The 17,437-nt window shown below is 49.9% G+C and overlaps 1 protein-coding gene across 1 annotated transcript; it reads left to right on the top strand.

The window, feature by feature from the left end:
• The first annotated feature begins 9,101 nt into the window (after positions 1–9,101).
• PROX2 (prospero homeobox 2) lies at positions 9,102–17,226 on the top strand. The gene is made up of 4 exons (XM_037126915.2): positions 9,102–10,409; positions 13,954–14,061; positions 15,107–15,301; positions 17,005–17,226. The coding sequence occupies exons 1-4, from the start codon at positions 9,102–9,104 to the stop codon at positions 17,170–17,172; spliced, it is 1,779 nt and encodes a 592-aa protein (XP_036982810.2). The 3' UTR covers positions 17,173–17,226.
• Positions 17,227–17,437: the final 211 nt, after the last annotated feature.

The following is a 17,437-nucleotide window of genomic DNA, read 5'->3' as shown; positions in this document are numbered from 1 at the left end:
GCATGCATCCTAAACTATACTTGGTTTTGCCTAGTTTTTAAAATTGAGGGATTTATGTACTTTCAAATTATGTAAGAGAAAAAATTTTAAGGAAGGATAAATACCTCAGTTAATGAAAAAAACACCTCGCCGTGGCAGCTCACCTTAAACAATACACACAGCATTCTCTTCCCTTACGTGAAATCCCCCGATGTCTGTATGAGTGGCCTGAACTCACATTCTTGCTTATATTTTTTTGAATATTATGGATCAGGTGGTAGATGGGGTTATCACCAAACCTTCCATTGGTGGGCTTCTTATGATAGAGACTATACACTTTGTATCATTACTAATTTTGCCTAGATTCCATCTATCTCTCCATTCGGTTGTAATGAAAAATAACGGGTAGGTGAAAAGTCACTGAAAATCTACACATTGTTTGGCCTGTTTCTAAATGTAACATAAATGGAATTACAGGGCCTGCGTCATTCTGTGACTTCTGTCATTCAATGTTATATTTGAGCATTTATCCATGTTCATTTCAGCTGTAGTTCATTGGTTTTCATTGCTGAATTTCACAGCTCATTCCACTTCCCAAATTGAAGTAGATGGCAGAATTCAAGTGATGTTCAGGTGTTGGTGATTTGACTGGTGAGTTCTCCCCAGCTCTGTCAGAAGTGACGGCTGTGGGCCCAGCAAACAGCCTCTCCGCCGGTGTTTGGACCTCTGTGGGGGACAAACCACTCAGCCTCCCCTTCCTGTAGCAACAAGATGCCATATTTTGGTGCTGGGCCAATTTCAGTATCTTCAGGAGGGTACAGGAAGAAAGATGTTCATTCTGGGGCTGCTTGGCTGGGGAATTTGGAAGCAGCGGTCAGGAGCTCCCTGCTGGAGGCCAGTGCAATCAAAGATGCTACGTAATGTAGTCCCCACATTTTCAAGGCGCTCTATGGGTCTTTGGACAAGGACTGAAGAGATGGCCGTTTCAGGAAGGACCTCACTTAACTGGCTTTTCTGAGCAGAAGTTGGAGTGGCGGGTGGGATGTGAGAGGGGGCAGCCAACCAGCTCTGGCCTCTATCTGCATATTCATAAGCCCCCCCACACTGGTTGGCTGTGCTACCACTGTCCCCAGTGCCCATGGCTGCAGCAGGGCTGGGCCTGTCACACTTGCACCGTGAAGGGGCAGAAGGCTTCCCTCACCTAGCCACAGGCACCAGGCCTGTCTGGGGAGGAAGCTGGGAAACCAAAATCACTTCCTGACCAGGGCTCTGAGTGTCCAGGGCTGGTGAAGAGTGGGCTGCTCCTTCTCCTCGGGTGGTGGGCCCCACCTGCCCCCCAGAACCCAGGACTTGGACCTCCCTGAGGGCGTCTTCTGTGAGTAACGCCATCCCTTCCATTTACCTTGCCAGAGCACTTTGTGAAAATGACAAAATGTTTATTATTAAAATGTTTAAATATGCAGGAAAGTGGAGAGACTAGCAGAGACCTAGATTTAACAATTGTTAATGTTGCTGTATTTGCTCCACCTATTTTTGTCGGCTGAAATGCTTTCAAGTAAATTCAGCCATGGACACATCTCACTCCCAAATGCGCTGGTATGCTTCTCCGGAGCACTTTTTTAAAAAACTGAATTTATTGGGGTGACATTGGTTAATAAGATTATCTAGGTTTCAGGTGTACAATTCTATAGTCCACCATCTGTCTATTGTATTGTGTGTTCACCACCCCATCCAGAGCACTTTTGAATCTCTTCTTTCGTTAGGTTCTCAAAACTGTCTGAAGAGAGGAATGAGGGGGCGATGACCATTCCTGTTTTAGAAAAGTAGAAAATGCAGAAAGTGTGGCTTGAGAGCCAATGGGGGGGGGGGAGCAGTGGTCAGCCCTCTTTATGCACCGCCCGGGGCTCCTGTCTTAACTCACAGCCTCACGAACAGACCTCTCATGTCCAGGGGCGTTGTCCTAGATAGCGATGAGTCGTCGCGGCCACCGCATGAGCTTTGGCACGTCAGTCACTTCATCTCTCTGGGCTCTGTTTGCCTCATCCATAGTGCAGGGCGGTGGCACAAACGTCCGCGGGTCCCCAGCACTGGTCTGCAATGTTTTCCGAATAGACAATGTAAGGAGTTTTTCGTTGTTTTTTTTAAAGATAAGTTTATTTGGATATTATGCTCTTCTTCCTTTTTCATTTTTTAAAAACCGGGTAGTTAAGATTCTTTTCTTTTATGAAATAGAAATGATAGTAGGTGTAGTCTTCTGAAGGGTTATTTTTTGTGCCCTTACCTGCAAATAAAAGGTAGCAATTCTCAAGCTGGCCCAGTTATTTTATTAACAGTTGAAATCTAAAAGTCTGGAAAGAGCCCACTGTACCAGGTTAGCCCTAAGCCCCTTCCAGCCCTAATGCTTCATGGCTGAGGGGCCTCCCAAACCAGCCCTGGGGGGAAGGAAACTGCAGTCCAGGGAGTGACAGCAGGCTGCAGCGTGCAGGCACGGGGCACTGCTGTCACCTGTGATCCTCACTGCAGCCCTAGGAGATGTCCCTGTCATCGACCCCGTTTGACAGAGGAAGAAACGGAGGGGAAAAGAGGTGAAGTTAACTTGCATAAGGTCTCGTAGAGCCAGCGAGTCCTGCCCAAGCCCCACAGCCGGGAGCTGGGTGGTTCAGCAGGGCTGCATGGGCGCCGGGGGCCAGAAGGGCTCCGACTTGGTTGTATGTTTGTCTGCAGACGAACAGGACTGTGTGGCCTGAGTCGTGAGCCTGACCTCCTCTCCCCATTTCCACCATCGGTCAGTGGGGGGACCTGAGGTGGATGGTGCATGCGGGGTCATGCTGCCCTCCCCTCCAGTTGCTCCATCTTAGAGAATGAAACAGCAATGAAGCTGTATATGAAAACACCTGAGAAAAGCATGGCAATGCTATTTGACCTGGAGATGCACTACCCCAAACAAGTCTTAGACTGGAGCTGAAGTTTGCGGAGCCTGGTAAGCACCTGATGGAAATACTTGATGGTTCAGGAGTACTGCGTGCAGGTCAGACAAAAGTGTATCCTGACAGAAATATGTGATACAGTGATTACTATTACGAGTCGTCCATGGCGGACCCTTAGATCCTGTGATATCTGCATAGGAGAGGTTGTTTCAGGAGAAGGCATCTTCCTCCCTATTTCTCCAACCATATTGTGGCTTATTTATCTACTGGGCACAAGGCTGGTTCAGTTGGAATTCACCTGAGTTTAGGAAATGAAGGAACAAACTCCTGCAAACAGAAAAGCTCAATTTTCCCAATCAAAACCTGGCAGGAGCTTTATCAAAGAAGTAAAGATAGATCTTGTGTAAATCTGGACTGAGGATGGAGGACAGTGATGAGGAAGCGTTAGTACCTCCTCCTGGGCTTTGCCTGGTGCCTTTTATCTAAAGACCCCCCCACAACCCACCTTGCTTTCCTGACTGGTTCCCTGGTGGCCCCCACGAGGTGTGTCAGAGGTGTTCGCTGCTCCCTAAGCGGGGGCACACCACAGACTGGAGCTGGGTCTCACCTCAGCGGGGCCTGTGAAAAGCCGTCCCCACCCCCCACCCCAGCAGAGCTTTGGAAGAGCTCCAGGGCGGGGAGGGCACCGGCGCACGGGGAGAAGGGGAGGAGGGCTCCCGCCTTAGTCCGCGATCTGCACGGTTGATAGCGGCTGCCTGTCTTCTCAGCTCTCACTCGTGGCTTCTAACGAACGCTTCAGCTAAAAGGAGACGGCACACAGCTTCTTTCCTGTGTCTACTATTTAAAATTCAGCCTCGCCTTCACGTTACACTTTCTAGCTATAAAATCCTGTATGACTTTGCAGATATCTCTTGAGCTCTGTGTTCTGAGCTCGTGTTTGTAGCAAAATGTGCTTTTCTAGTGGGGCTTTTTTAATGTCTGGCGCCCAGCAATTTATACCTGGGAAAGACTCAATGATAGAAAATGCAAGCTTTGTTTGTTTGTTTGACAGAGTTGGTGTTTTTGAGCAGTTTTTGGTTCCAGTGAAACTGAGCAGCATGCACAGAAATTCCCATACAGCCCTTGCATAGCCTCCCTCACAGGGGACACTTTTGATCGCCCAAGGCAAAGACTGCTCTTTTAAATGAGAAAAGTAAGTGTAAACCCATCGGAAATATGCAAAATACAGAAAAGAGTAGAGAAAAAAAGTTACCCGTGGTTCCATCACTCAGAACTATTGCTTATGTTTTAATATATTTCTCTCTCATCTTTTTTCTTTGTGTTTTTAATATGTAATTTCTCTCCGCTACTTACTATAAAATAATGTTCTGTAAGCTCTTCTGAAACATGATCTTAAAATGATAGCTGCATAATACGGTCTCTCATAGATGATACCATACTTTATCATTCATTTCACCAATCTCTTATAAATAATACAAGGATGAGAATTTTTGACATAAATCTGTGGGTATAACATATTTTCTTGATTTTAGTTCTTAGATGTGGGGTTATTTACTCAAATGGAATAAACATGTTTAAGTTTTATAATATATACCACATAAATATATCCCCAAAATATATGTAAATGAGCAAGATTACTGAAGATCAATGAAATACAAATGATAACATTGTCACCCATCATATTGGCAAAGATTTCAAAGACTGATGATACCCAGTGCCAATGACGATGAGGGGACATGTGTCCTTCCGTAGATATGTTGGTAAGAGAGCACATGGGCCACTTAAAAACAAGTGAAAGTGAAGTGAAAAAGTTTAACACAGGCCTGGTCCTTGGCCCAGAATTCCCACTTCTAGAAGTGCACCCGAAGGACACAGTGGGGCAGGTTCCCCCAGATGCGGACGGAGGGGTGCCCCTCTCTGTGTCCCTCGCAGTGACAGCAAACGCTCATCGGCAGTTTCCTGTGTGCCGGGAACTGTGGTAAAAACACTTGCTAACTCACTGGATCCTTAACCAAAACACTCTGATGCCACCAAGTGTTGTGGTCATTCTGATCTTATTGATGGGAAAGCCGAGGTACGGAGAGGTCACAAAGCTAGTAAGTGGCTCTAAGGACCCAAAGGTAGGCAGTCGGACTCAGAGGCCCGCACTCCCAACCTCCATACTGTGTTGTTTCCACAGCCGTGATAGTGAAAGCGCAGGGAAAATCTGTCTGTCAAGGGAACTTATTACATCGATTATGGCGCATCCGTGTCATGGAACATCACCAGCTTCCACGCTGCTGCCGTGGATTGGTTTTCACCGGCGCGAAAGAGAAAAAAGTGAAGCTTTACAGTTATATATCTGCAATTCCGCTTTTGGTCTTTAACATTTATGGAATGTTGAGAAATCATATAAATGTATCTGTACACAGAGAAAAAACTTTGGAAAAAATGAACACTGACCCTTTAGCTGTGATTTGGTTGCTTTCCAGAAAGGAGCATTACAGGTGTCTTTCTTTTCTTCTTCGTTCATTTCTGTATTTGGGAAGTAAAAGGATCCTGTATTACTTTCATAATCTAAGAAAAGCAGTCAGGCTACTTTGAAAGGGTTGCTACGATTGCTCCTTTTATCAGTGACTGCGTGAGTGCTGCTAGTTAGATTCCAAACAGAAAGCGTTGCTGCTTCACACCACGCCCAGATAGAGGGCTCCGGGCCGCAGGCTGGCCCCAGCACAGAGGCTTCCTGCGTCTCTGCCCCGATACAGAGTTTCCGTGACTGCCGCAGAGATGGGCATAGACATCCCCGGGCGCCCAGCCCCCGTGGAGTCTGGCTGGAGTTCCAGATCCTGGCTTCAAGGCATTCCTGCTGGTTGTTCCTTCATGAAACACACCGAGTCTCAACTCGTGGCCTAGCAGTTCTGCCCCCCGGAGCACACAAACTACACGCAACCTCACGCAACCTCAGAAACCACGCCCTACATACCCTCGAGGGAGAGGGGGCGGCGTTTGCGGGTGGGTGCACGCCCTGTCTTCCTCCCTCTCTCTCTGTATTGGCTTTGTTCCATGGAGGTGCTACAGGAATCAGAAATAAAGAGCCTCTAATGAGGAAACAAAAAATCAGTCCAAACACGGTGCACGCAGAACCATGTACTCAGCATCCGAGCTGGCGTCCATTTGGTGACAGTTGTCAGGCAGTCTCTGCTTGGACACGCGGGGGGTGGGACCCACTGATCGCTTCCCAGAGGTAGTGACATTTCATTTGGATTTTGGAAGAGGAGTTGGGGTTTGTCAGGTAGGAAAGCGGGAGAAAGGCGGAGGGAGAGGTGAGTGCAAAGGCAGGAGGCGTGAAGGAGTTGGCAGGCTCCCGGGACACGAAGCCCGGGACAGCTGAGCACAGGTGGGAGTTGGTGGTCACCAGACAGGAGAATGTGTGTGTGTGTGTGTGTGTGTGTGTGTGTGGCCGGGGGGATGAATGAAAGGGTGAAAAGGGTTAAGAAGTAAAAATAGCCAGTAATAAAAACAATCAGGGGGGTGTCTGTCGAGCACAGCACAGGGAATATAGTCAATAATATTGTCATAACTACGTGTGGTGTCGTGTGGGCACTAGATTCATCAGGATGATCATAAGATAGGTAAATGTCTAATCACTTACCTATTAGTTGTACACCTGAAACTAATATAATATGGTATGTCCACTGTAACTGAAAAAAATAAATTTTTAAAAAACATAGATGAGCCCTGCCTGGTGTGGCTCAGTGGATTGAGCATGGGCTGTGAACCAAAGGGTTGCTTGTTTGATTCCCAGTGAGGGCACATGCCTGGGTTGCAGGCCAGATCCCTAGTTGGGGGCCACGTGAGAAGCAACCGCACACTGATGTTTCTCTCCCTCTCTTTCTCCCTCCCTTCCCCTCTCTCTAAAAATAAATAAAATCCTTAAAAAAACATAGATGAGTGTCAAGGGTAATGAGTCCAAAGGCATTAACTTCAACTTGGCAAAAACAAGTTCTTTCAATTATATTAATTTGGAAGTTGTCTGCTTTTATTTTGATAATTTACCAACGCCTTACTCAAAGCAAGAGCTTTTTAATTATCTGACCCGCAAACCCAGCCTTCTTTCCGCGGCACGTTCCTCGTGATGGCGCTGCAGCTGCCACCGCCTCCCACCCTCTGCCCTGGCACTTGGCCTAACACTGTCCACGGGCAGCTTCTGGCAGGTGTCTCTACCAGTCACCAGGAGGCTCCAGGTAGGGGCTGTGGCCAGGTCTGCAGGTGAGGACCCACCAGCTACAGAAGAACTGAGCTTGGCCTGAGCTACAGAATTCCACATGAGCTTTAGGATGGGAGTGGAAGGAAGCAGGTTCTCTCCTGACAGCATTTGTGCAAGAGAAGTGGAAATGTGTAGAGGAAAAAAAAAAACAAAATACTTACCTCATCTAGTAAAGGAAGAATCTGCTTAACAGGCAGAAGAGTCAGTCTCTGGTCAGGTCCCTTTGTTTTCAGGGAGGCAGATGAAGTATGGTTGCGCAAAATATTTGGAATCAGAAGATTCGGAACTGAGATCCAGGCTTAGCTTTGTTGAGTCTCAGTTTTCTAATCTGTAAAATGGGAGGATTACTCTCTCAAGTTTAGAGTGAGGTGAATGGGATAATACGTACAAATAGTCCATGAACTTGCAGTGCCTTATACCTGCTATCAGAAACCTCCAGGTTAAAGCTCAGTGATACTTTGTGGGAATCAAACAGCCTTAGGCAGCCTTTCCTAAAATAGCTCCCTTCTTTTCTTCTTGTGCTTTTTGTGCTTCTTGTGCTTCTTTTCTTCTTGTGCTTCCAATCCCTATTGTGCTTTCTCTTCCCAGCTGGTATCACCGCCTGAAAATAAACTGTTTATTCTCTCTTCCCCTGCTAGACGGCCAGCTTCCTGAGAACACAAGTCTGCTGGTCTTGCTCACCACTGTCTCTCCAAAAGAGAGAGAAAAGGCCCAGAAAAGGCCTGGTGCACAGGCGGTGTCTCATAAATAGTTGTTAAATTTTGATGGAATGCAAGTGAAAGCACACTTGGATAGCTCCAGGAGCCCGACAGCTGGGTCTCAGATTTTGATTTGTTTCAAATGCAGCTTCCCTGCCCCTGCACTGAGGGATTCTGTTTAGCATAACTGCCGGGTCTGCTGCTGAATTCACTATTTTTTTCATTATTTTTATTGTTGATATTATTACGGATGTCCCCATCCTCCACCTGCCTCTGCCCTGCCCCCTGTTTTGCCCGCCTCCACCGGGCACCCCCTTCCTTCCGGCCATCACCACACTGTTGTCTGTGTCTATGGATCTGAACTCACTATTTGTAACAAGTGCCAGATGGTTCTTAGGTAATCACTACAAAAGTTACTTGAATTGGACAAATCTGGTTTTGACTCCAGCCTGCTGCTTACTAGCTGGGCGACTTCAGGAGGTACCATATTTTTAGGACCATAAGACGCACCAGACCATAAGACGCACCTAAGTTTTAGAGGAGGAAAATAGGAAAAAAATTTAAAACAAAAATGTGGTAAAATATTTAATAACCCGTGACCCCGCTCCACCGCTGCCCCCCGACACACAGCGAGCCAGGTAAGCTACATTCAGACTATAAGATGCACCCCCTTTTCCTTCCAAATTTGGGGGGTGCGTCTTATAGTCCAAAAATACGGTAGCTTTTTAACTTCTTGAGCCTGTTTCTTTCCCTGTAAAGTAACCATGACAACGTCCCCACGGAATTGTTATGGTAATTAAATTAGAAAATGGATGTAAAGTTCTCGGCATAATGCCAGTTATGCCCAGTTGGCTGCTGTTGTTGTTTTATTATCATTCTGATGTTATTGCTATGCCCTGGCAGGAGAGCTTCTCCCTGGAGGATCGCTCAGGAATCTCCTCAGAGTGTGGTCCCAAACCGGCGGCAGCAAAGCACCCGGAGCTGGTTAGCAATGCAGCATCTCTGCCCCACCCCAGACCTGCCGAATCAGCACCTGCATTTGACAAGGTTCCCAGGTGATCTGTTTGCATGTTCAAGTTTGAGAAACTGAAGTCACAGGTACTGTGTTCTTCCTGTCTTTCATTTCCGAGTCAGCCCAAGAGTTTCCTGAGCCCAGGCATCGCAGAGGCTGAATCCTTGACCCGAGGACATCAGGAGGAGGGGCCCCAAGTGGTCCCCCGGCCTCTGAACAAGTGACTCTGGAGCCAGGGGATGGATCCTAACTCTGGCTTGCTTCCTTCCCCATCCCGGGTTCGCTCCCAGCCAGCAGAACCCAGCATGGAAGGTAGGAGAAGCCCACTGCCCTGTGAGCAGGGCAGAGACTCCTCCTTTCCCTGGACCCAGGTCCCCAATTCCAGCCTCACTGACCCTGACTGGTTTTGGGATGAGCACATCCAGGCGAAGAGGGCCAGAGTGGAGACCATCGTCCGAGGCATGGGCCTCTCCCCTCACCCTCTGGCGCCCAGCAGTGCCCGAGCCAGGGACAGCCCAAGCTGCCCAGAGAAGGCCCGGGAGCGGAAGAGGAAGCAGAGCCTTCCCGTGCAGCAAACCCCCCCCAAACCTGGCCCTGCCGGGAACCAGGGCAGCAGGACAGGCGGCCCTCGCTTGAGAGAACAGCTTCATCTGCTGCAGCAACAGCTGAGACAACTGCAGGAGCACATCCTGCAGGCTGGGGACTCAGCTGGGGGCCCGAGAGGGGCTGAGAAGCAGAGGGGCCCCCCAAGTGTAAAGCAGAGGAACGGCTATGGCTGTGGGCCCTGGGCCAGGGACTGTGACTGCCACCAGGGCTCCAGGGGGGACCTCCCTGGGGTGGAAAGTCAAAGAGCAGTGGAGGTCGAATTACAGCCTGAGGGGCCCAGGTCCCTTCCATCTGGGATAGGAGCTTTGCTGGAGATTCTGAGAAAAGAGTTGACTGGCGCCGTGTCCCAGGCTGTGGACTCAGTCTTACAAAAGGTGCTACTGGATCCACCCGGCCGCCTGGCTCAGCTGGGCAGAAGCGTCCTGGGGCTGGTGCCGGAGGGTAGAAGGGAGACTTTGCCCGAGGGAGGCACCCGTGAAGACCCACTTCTGCTGGCCGAGGCGCCCAGGCAGGCCCAGGGGCAGGCTGGGGGCCTGTCAGGACACTTACCACTGGCCAAGCCTCTAGACTCTCCTAGACACCCCGTCTCTCCAAGAATGACCTCCAAACCCCACCAGGCCCCCCCAGCGACCTGCCCCCTGATGGTGCCTTCCCACATCCAGGAAAATCAGATTCTTAGCCAGCTACTGGGCCAGGGGTCCAGTGGTCACTGGAGCGGCCGTCTTCCCCAGGATCTGTCTTCCCCGAGTCACTGCTCCAAGGAGCCTGCCCTGCGACCCTGGGGAGCTGTCCGACTGCGACCGTCGGTTGTGAGCCAGCAGCAGCCCCTGGTGCCCTTCACTCCCACCCGCTGGGAGACACTGCCCTTCCTGCCCTCTGTGAAGACAGAGCAGGGTGGCCTGCGGGCCGTCGCGGATGTACTGCCTTTTCCCGCTGTCCACATATCCTTTACGCGCAGTGAAGGTCTCTTTGTCAGAGTCCTGAGCAGCAGCAAATTGGGAGGATGGGGGAGGTGGAAACAAATAACCTGGGTGGGGGCAGGGAATTGCTTTGCTTTCTCCATGGTCTTCGTAATGTTGCCTCTGAGCCCTCCTTCCCAGTGGCTCGTGGTTATTGGGTTCCTGGGAAAGTGGAGACCACAGTCTGGGGTTTAAGGATGCTCGGAAGGAAGGTTCATTTATCTTCCCTGTGACACGTCAGATTCCACCACTACTGACCTACTGCTTTGGGTCTGAAAGTGCTGTTTGTTTTTTAACTCAAATGGGCTTCCAAAATACAAGACATGAGGCAGATCTGAGGGACCAGAAAATTCTGAGACAGATGGGGAAGGAGAGATTTTCTTCAGGGGCTAGACCTGAGGCAGCTGGAAGGGGGTAAGGGGGCTTCAGTTTAAGGAACAGTTTCTAAGTTGCAGCTGAGAGGACCAGAGCCTGTGGGATGGGGGTGAGGGGGTCGGGCATGTGATAGGAGGGGAGACCCCTGGGGGTTAGGCTGAAGGACCCCACTGGTATGTAGGGATCTGGACCTTACTGCATCATCTTTGCCATGTTTAGGCAGACTCCACATTCTTAAATAGTTTCCCAGAGTAAAGCTTCCACGGGATATTAATAGTTGTTGAATTAGGGGGAAAAGTAGCTTCTGTAAATACTGGGTTAGTTCTCTGCTGCGGGACTCCTCAGAGCCTTTAACACGCTGAAGCGCGATGTGAAGCTCCAAGAAGAGACTCTATGCAGTCCCAAACTCGTAGGACTAAAGAACGCTCTTCCAGCAAGCATCCTGGAGGACTGAAGTTCTTGACAACAGATTCTGAACGTTGCTTTTTAAAAGTGAGCTGAGCTCGCACTGCTGGTTCTCATGGGCAGCCTTGAATTGAGTGTCCAGAGGTCCACGTGTCAGTGGTGTGAATAACCGTGCAGCGTAGTAAGGGCGGCAGGATAGAGGTACCAGCTCACTGCCACACTGAGACTGGTTCCTGTGTCCTAAATGGTACGTGCGCCCCCTGCTGGTCATAGGTGTTGGAAACACTGCAAAGCTCAGTGCTGCTGGGAGTTTTCCACGCAAGGCAGTAGCAACAATGAAACAAACCAATGCTAAGAACACTTCACCTGCCACCCCTGCCTGTTCAGGTGGTAGGGAATCTAGGAGGTACAGAGCTATCAGCATAGATAGACTTTCCTGTTAGGCCGTCACCTGTCTGGGTCTTTAATTAGAGAGGCCCCTGGGTAAGGACTCCCTGTCAAAGTCAGGCAGTGGTGGAAGAAACTCAAGAGCTCAGTTCTCAAAAACTCTCTGCTGTCCTTCCCTTGGGAGGCACGTGCTGACTTTTCTCTGTGTGCCCAGCCCTGCCCTGTGAAATGAGGATTGGGCTCAGGGAGCTTCAGGGGGCTTCAGGGTTAATCCACAGGGCCTGGTTGGCTGCCTTTGGAATGATTTGGGGCCTCTGGCAGCCTCCTGACCCCCCAACTAGTCCCTCATTCCTGCTGCCTACAGTCCAGCATTAGAGATGTATTTCTGTGGGCCCTGAAAGCCACCTAAGAGCAAGACACGTTGACGTGTCAGAGAACGTCCACACTCACGTGCCACCCCTGCGAGACAGGTGAAGCGGGTGTGGTCGGAGTGAGTGGTGAGAGTGGTGTTTGCCGTGCACTCTCTCTGTGTGGCATCACCGCTACCAGCATTTCTCATGTGCCTGTGTCCGCCGCCACTGTGCTACCTCCTGAGACCCCAAAAGCTCTGGAAATCCCTATGATTTCTTTGCCTTAAGGCTGGTAGGAGCCTTTTCGGTGGCAAGCCTGGCCTGCACCTGTGAAGGTCATTTAGAGTCTGCCCCATTCAGTGTAAATAGTCACCCATTTTGCTGTGGACATATCAGTGTGCTGTGTGACGGACCGCTGCCACAGCCTCGGCGTGGGGGTGGACTAACGTGTGGCACACACAACATATTGCCTTTATCGAATAGCAGATTCTGAAATCGGAACTCCCTTTGGCCCCGAGTCTCAGACAAGAGGTTGTGGGCCTCAAGCCTCCACCCTAGACCCGCTGTCTGAGAGGCAGGGACAGAAAAGTGAACTAAAGTCACAAGACAGACGTACACAGAGCCAGGATTCAAAACCGGGATCTGACTGCCGAGTACAAGCTTTACCCACTACATCTACATTTAGAAACGGCCCAGAGAGGGTAACTGGCTTGTCCAAGATCACACAGCTGATGGGTGGCAAAACCAGTTTCGGAAACTGGGTGTTTGGACTCCCAAGCCCGGGATTCTTTCACAGCATTTATGGACCTGTAAGAAGTAAGGCGAGTGAGGGGCCAGGGTCTTCTAGGAAGCAGCCCGGGTGCCAGGGCTCTGACTGGAATCAGCTTGTTTCATTTGGCTAAACTGATAAATCCTCCCGAGAAAGCTTAATGGTCCTAACGCTGTGGCTCTCAGGGCCGAGTGCCAAGGTGCCTCTGTGTAAAGCTTCCCACCCATCCCCAGAACTGTCCCCAGCAATGCTGAATGTTCTTTTTAAAACTAGTTATTTCCCTCTCACCCTGGTGCCAGGCAGCCATGTCCCAGCTCCCGACTCTTGTTAAAAGGGAAGGAATCTGTTCCCAGACTAAGGTACACGTTGCAATACAATTTCTCTACTTGTGTATGGATTAAATCATTCACTCATTCCTTTATCTAACAAATGTTTATTGAGCACCTACTGTGTTCCTAGCATGGGGCTAGGTGTGTGGAATACAAAGATAAAGAATAAGGTCCTTGTCCTCGAGGAGTCCACAGTCTAAATGGGGGGACGAACATGCAGTAAAAACCCCAGTAAGGTCATTGCTACCACAGAGGTTTGTACAAAGAGCCGTGGTAGCCCGGGGTCAGGGAGGTCTAATTTGACAAGGGAAGGTTTCATGGAGGAGGTGTGTCTGAACTGACACAGGAGGGGGGAGGGAAAGTTCTTCCAGGGGAACAGCGAGCAGGTGCAGAGCAGCAGCTCAGATTCCTTGAGGCGAAGCAAACCATGACCTGGTGCTGTCTCCTTAGATGCTTGTGTGCTTGAACACTGCAAAGGCAATGACAGGAGCCAGATGGGGACTGCTGAGTGGGCGCATTTTACAGATGAGGAAACTGAGGCAGGAAGGGAAATTAAATCTCTGCTTGGGGTTTTGAAATGTTTTCTTGGGGGTAGAGCTGCCATCTCTCCCCCTCCTATTCTGAAAGCATGTGCAAAGCCCGACCAACTGTGTTTGATGTGACTTGTGCCCTAGAACTTTTGCAGATCAAAATGGTTTTTAAATTCTGCAGCTGTACTGTCCGTATGCGGTATTCAGCATCCAGAAAGAAGAGCTTATTGGATCAGACTTGCTAGAGACACGAAAATGGAGCAAATGGGCCATTTAACCAAAATGAAAGAAAAACCATAAGGAACAGGACGAGTCACGATTAGGGTAATTGGATACTTTTGTTTGATGAACTGGTGTTGATTTTCCTTGACCCTGGGACACCTCCAGGAAGGTCTAAATCCCGGCCACTTGAAGAAGGCCAAGCTAATGTTTTTCTTCACACGCTACCCCAGCTCCAGCCTCCTGAAGGTTTACTTCCCTGACGTGCAGGTACAGTCATCCCACCGAGTGTCACTTGTGCCACACTCCCAAATGGCAATGGGTTTTGCCCAGGGTGAGGCAAGTCCTAGGCCACCCTGTGTGCCCCTTAACTCCCCTTAAGGGGAGTTAAGGAGAATTGGTGTGATTTCCAGTTCTGGGTTGAGACCAGGCCTGAATAATCTTAAATGACTTTGGGCCAGGAAGGTGGGGCATTGAGCTGTAGATAACACACAGGGAGGGGCCAGTGCGGGGAGAGAAACACTAGTGAAGGGCATCTTCGGCCTAGTGTTCTGTCTTTGCTGAAGACACTATGAAAAAGACAATATGTAAAGAGTTGGACACTGTCAAAGTGACATTCAAATAGCTGTGTTTCAAACAGAGTCGGGGTAAGTGCAGGTCAGGTGTGACAATAAGGAAAAGCGAGCTCTGACGTTCGGAACCAGAACTTGCCTGCTCCCGTGAAGTGTAAGGGCTCCTTCAGCACAGGTGAAGTTAGGTGTTGGGTTAGGGCCAGTCCTTTGTACCTTTCCCGTATCATTCCTTTGCATTTCCCATGTCTGTCCTGCATTTTCAGGTTGCTTGATTGATCCCTACGCCAAACTCTGACTTCAATTTATTCTGCAACTCCAAGTTGCTGATAAATAATTATTTGTACCCTCACTCTTTCCCTTGGCCCCTTATCTGGCAGAAGGCTCTGGGGCTGCCATGCAATCGGCCTGAACGCAGCAGAGGCTGAAACCAAACTGGCCTTGACGCTGGAGCCTCTTAAAGTCACACCTAGACCCCGTGATGACCTTTTCATGAGTGAAAAATCCTCATAAATCTAATATGCCAAAAAGCACTCAGTTTCAAATGGGCACTAGAGCTAACTCAGAATGCTCTGTGTATAATGGCATTGGCTTAGAAAGTAGCCCCGGCTTCTTCTTCAAAGGAAGCCCTTCTTAAAGCTGGCGGAGCCGTTCTCAGTAACCTCTGTGCTGCGCCGGAAGTGGACAGCTCCGCCTCCGATCACTGGTGGTACACGGCTGACCTGCGGCGCCCGTTGTTTGCACAGTTCAACCGCTGCATCACCTCCCAGATGATCAAGTGGTTCAGCAACTTCCGTGAGTTCTATTACATCCAGATGGAGAAGTCTGCCCGGCAAGCGATTTCAGACGGCGTCGTTGATCCCGAGGTGCTGGTGGTTCTCCGCGACTCGGAGCTTTTCCGAGCTCTCAATATGCACTACAACAAGGGAAGTGACTTTGAGGTGAGGCCGAGTACTTGGTTGCATGAGGTCGCAGGTTTAGGGAAGATCCCCTTTTGTGTCTGTCCTTACGCCACTGAGAGCCAGGGCAGCCTGGGGCCAATGTCTTAGCATCTACAGAGATCACGATCCCAATATCCTCTCTTAGGCAGGACACAGGTGGATGCTGCAAACAGAACGTACAGCCAGCCTTCAGTCTGAAACTTAAGCAGAGGCCTGCCAGGCATTATGCTGTTTTGATACAGAGCATGGTCCTGATGCTCTGTGATTATCAACTTCTATAACTTGCTGGTCTTTTTGCCTTAGTGCCAGGGGGCCAAGGAGTAAATGCTGGGCCCAGCTGCAGCACCTACTCTTGGTCAAAATTATCTTTTCTTCTTTTTTATAAATTTATTGAATTGAAAAAGAGATCAGTTTGTTGTTCCACTTAGTTATGCATTCATCGTTGACTCTCGCATGTGCCCTGACTGGGAATTGAACCCTCAACCTTGGTGTATCGGGCGAGGCTCCAACTGAGTTACCTGGCCAGGGCAGCCCATGTTTTCTTTCCCGCAATTTCTGTCCATCATTTGGTTCTTCTCTTTATTCTACCTTGACCAATTTTATGTGTGTGCCTTCCATGGTAGTCATCTCAAATCCTGTCTGGAAATAACAAATAAACCATCTTCAAGCTTCTTGGTCCTTTGGAGATCTTTATAAGGCACACTGGTGGCACCCCAGCGATAAAGGCATCAGTAAAGGGCGAGCAGCCGGTCTGCGTATCACTGGTGAGAACTCCTAGTCCACACATGCGTTTCCTCGCGGCAGCTGACAGCTGTCAGCCTGGCACCTGGTTAGGCAGGGGCGAGGCGGGTCTGGTCACCAACCGCACTCGCTCTTTCTGACTTTCTCGCGTGACTGATCACAGCGAGCAGCCGAGTGATGACTCCATGGAAGGGAAGAACTGCTGGTGTGCACTGGTCAAATGCTCCATCAGAATGCCCTACGTCAGCATGTGGAGAACGTGGACTGTATCTCCTGAGGCTTGTGGGTCAGGACGTGTGGGAGGGGCGGCACTGCCCCGTCTTTCCGGGTGGGCGTGGTCATCGGGCGTGTGGGCGTGGTCACTGGGCTTGCTGGCGTGGTGAGCCCGGGCCAGGCTGGACCTGGAGGGCCCGGGGGAGGCCCCCTCGCAAGAGTACAGTGCCAGTCTGAGTGAGGTCCTGGAACATGTTCTTGGGCCACGCCCAACAGCATGGCGGGTTTTGGAAGCAGGAACGATTCCAAGTCCTAAGCCTCGAGCCCCCCAAAGATGGTGGGATGAGGTATGACCCATAAACTTGGGGGCACTCTTTTCTGCATTAGGCACTAAGGAAAAGAATGCTGAAAACCCCTTTGAACTACAGGTTTAACTTCAATCAGAGTCAGACTTTCCCATTTACGAAAAATGTCACCCATGAGTGGAATCAGCTCCTGCTATGAGAGAGTGTCCTTAGTATCCCCCTCCCAGGGCTGTCTCATCGGTACCATCACTTTAAGGTTTGTACTCGATGAGCGAAGCAGGGGTTTCCTAGGGCTGCAAAAGTCAGGGGCCAGCAGGGCAGGGATGCTTTTATCAGCGCCCCCTACCCCCCGAGTGACAGGCAGCATCAGGCAGCAGGTCGGCAGGGCTCCAGGGCTCCACTGCTCACGTCTTTTCCTCCCTGGGGGTCTCTTCGGGAACGCAGGTCCCAGATTGCTTCTTGGACGTCGCCAGCTTGACGTTGCAGGAGTTCTTCAGGGCTGTCTCCGCAGGGAAAGACTCGGACCCCTCCTGGAAGAAACCCATTTATAAAGTTATTTCAAAACTGGACAGTGACCTCCCAGAGACATTCAAATCTTCCAGCTACCCCTAGGAGCTGCGCTGGAATTAGGGTTCCCTCAGAGTGAGGCGCAACTGGCCCGGAGTTCCTGGTTTGTCTTAAATGATGGTCAGGAGAGCTGGGGGTCATATAAAAAGGGCATGAGAGTGAAGCCCCGAGAGGTACTGTTACCATTTCTGGTCATGTATTTCCTTTTCCAGAATCATCATCAGTTTAACCTTAGCTGTAAAATATACCAAGTGTCACGGTGTGTTGCTGGCATACTGCAAAAGGGACACGACAGTTTCTGGAATCAGAA

The sequence above is a fragment of the Artibeus jamaicensis genome, unplaced genomic scaffold (genome assembly GCF_021234435.1).
Source record: "Artibeus jamaicensis isolate MK-2021 breed Jamaican fruit bat unplaced genomic scaffold, CSHL_Jam_final contig_851, whole genome shotgun sequence".
NCBI classification, from domain to species: domain Eukaryota; kingdom Metazoa; phylum Chordata; class Mammalia; order Chiroptera; family Phyllostomidae; genus Artibeus; species Artibeus jamaicensis.
The sequence above is the reverse complement of the archived record's forward strand: the minus strand, read 5'-3'. Positions and strand labels throughout refer to the sequence as shown.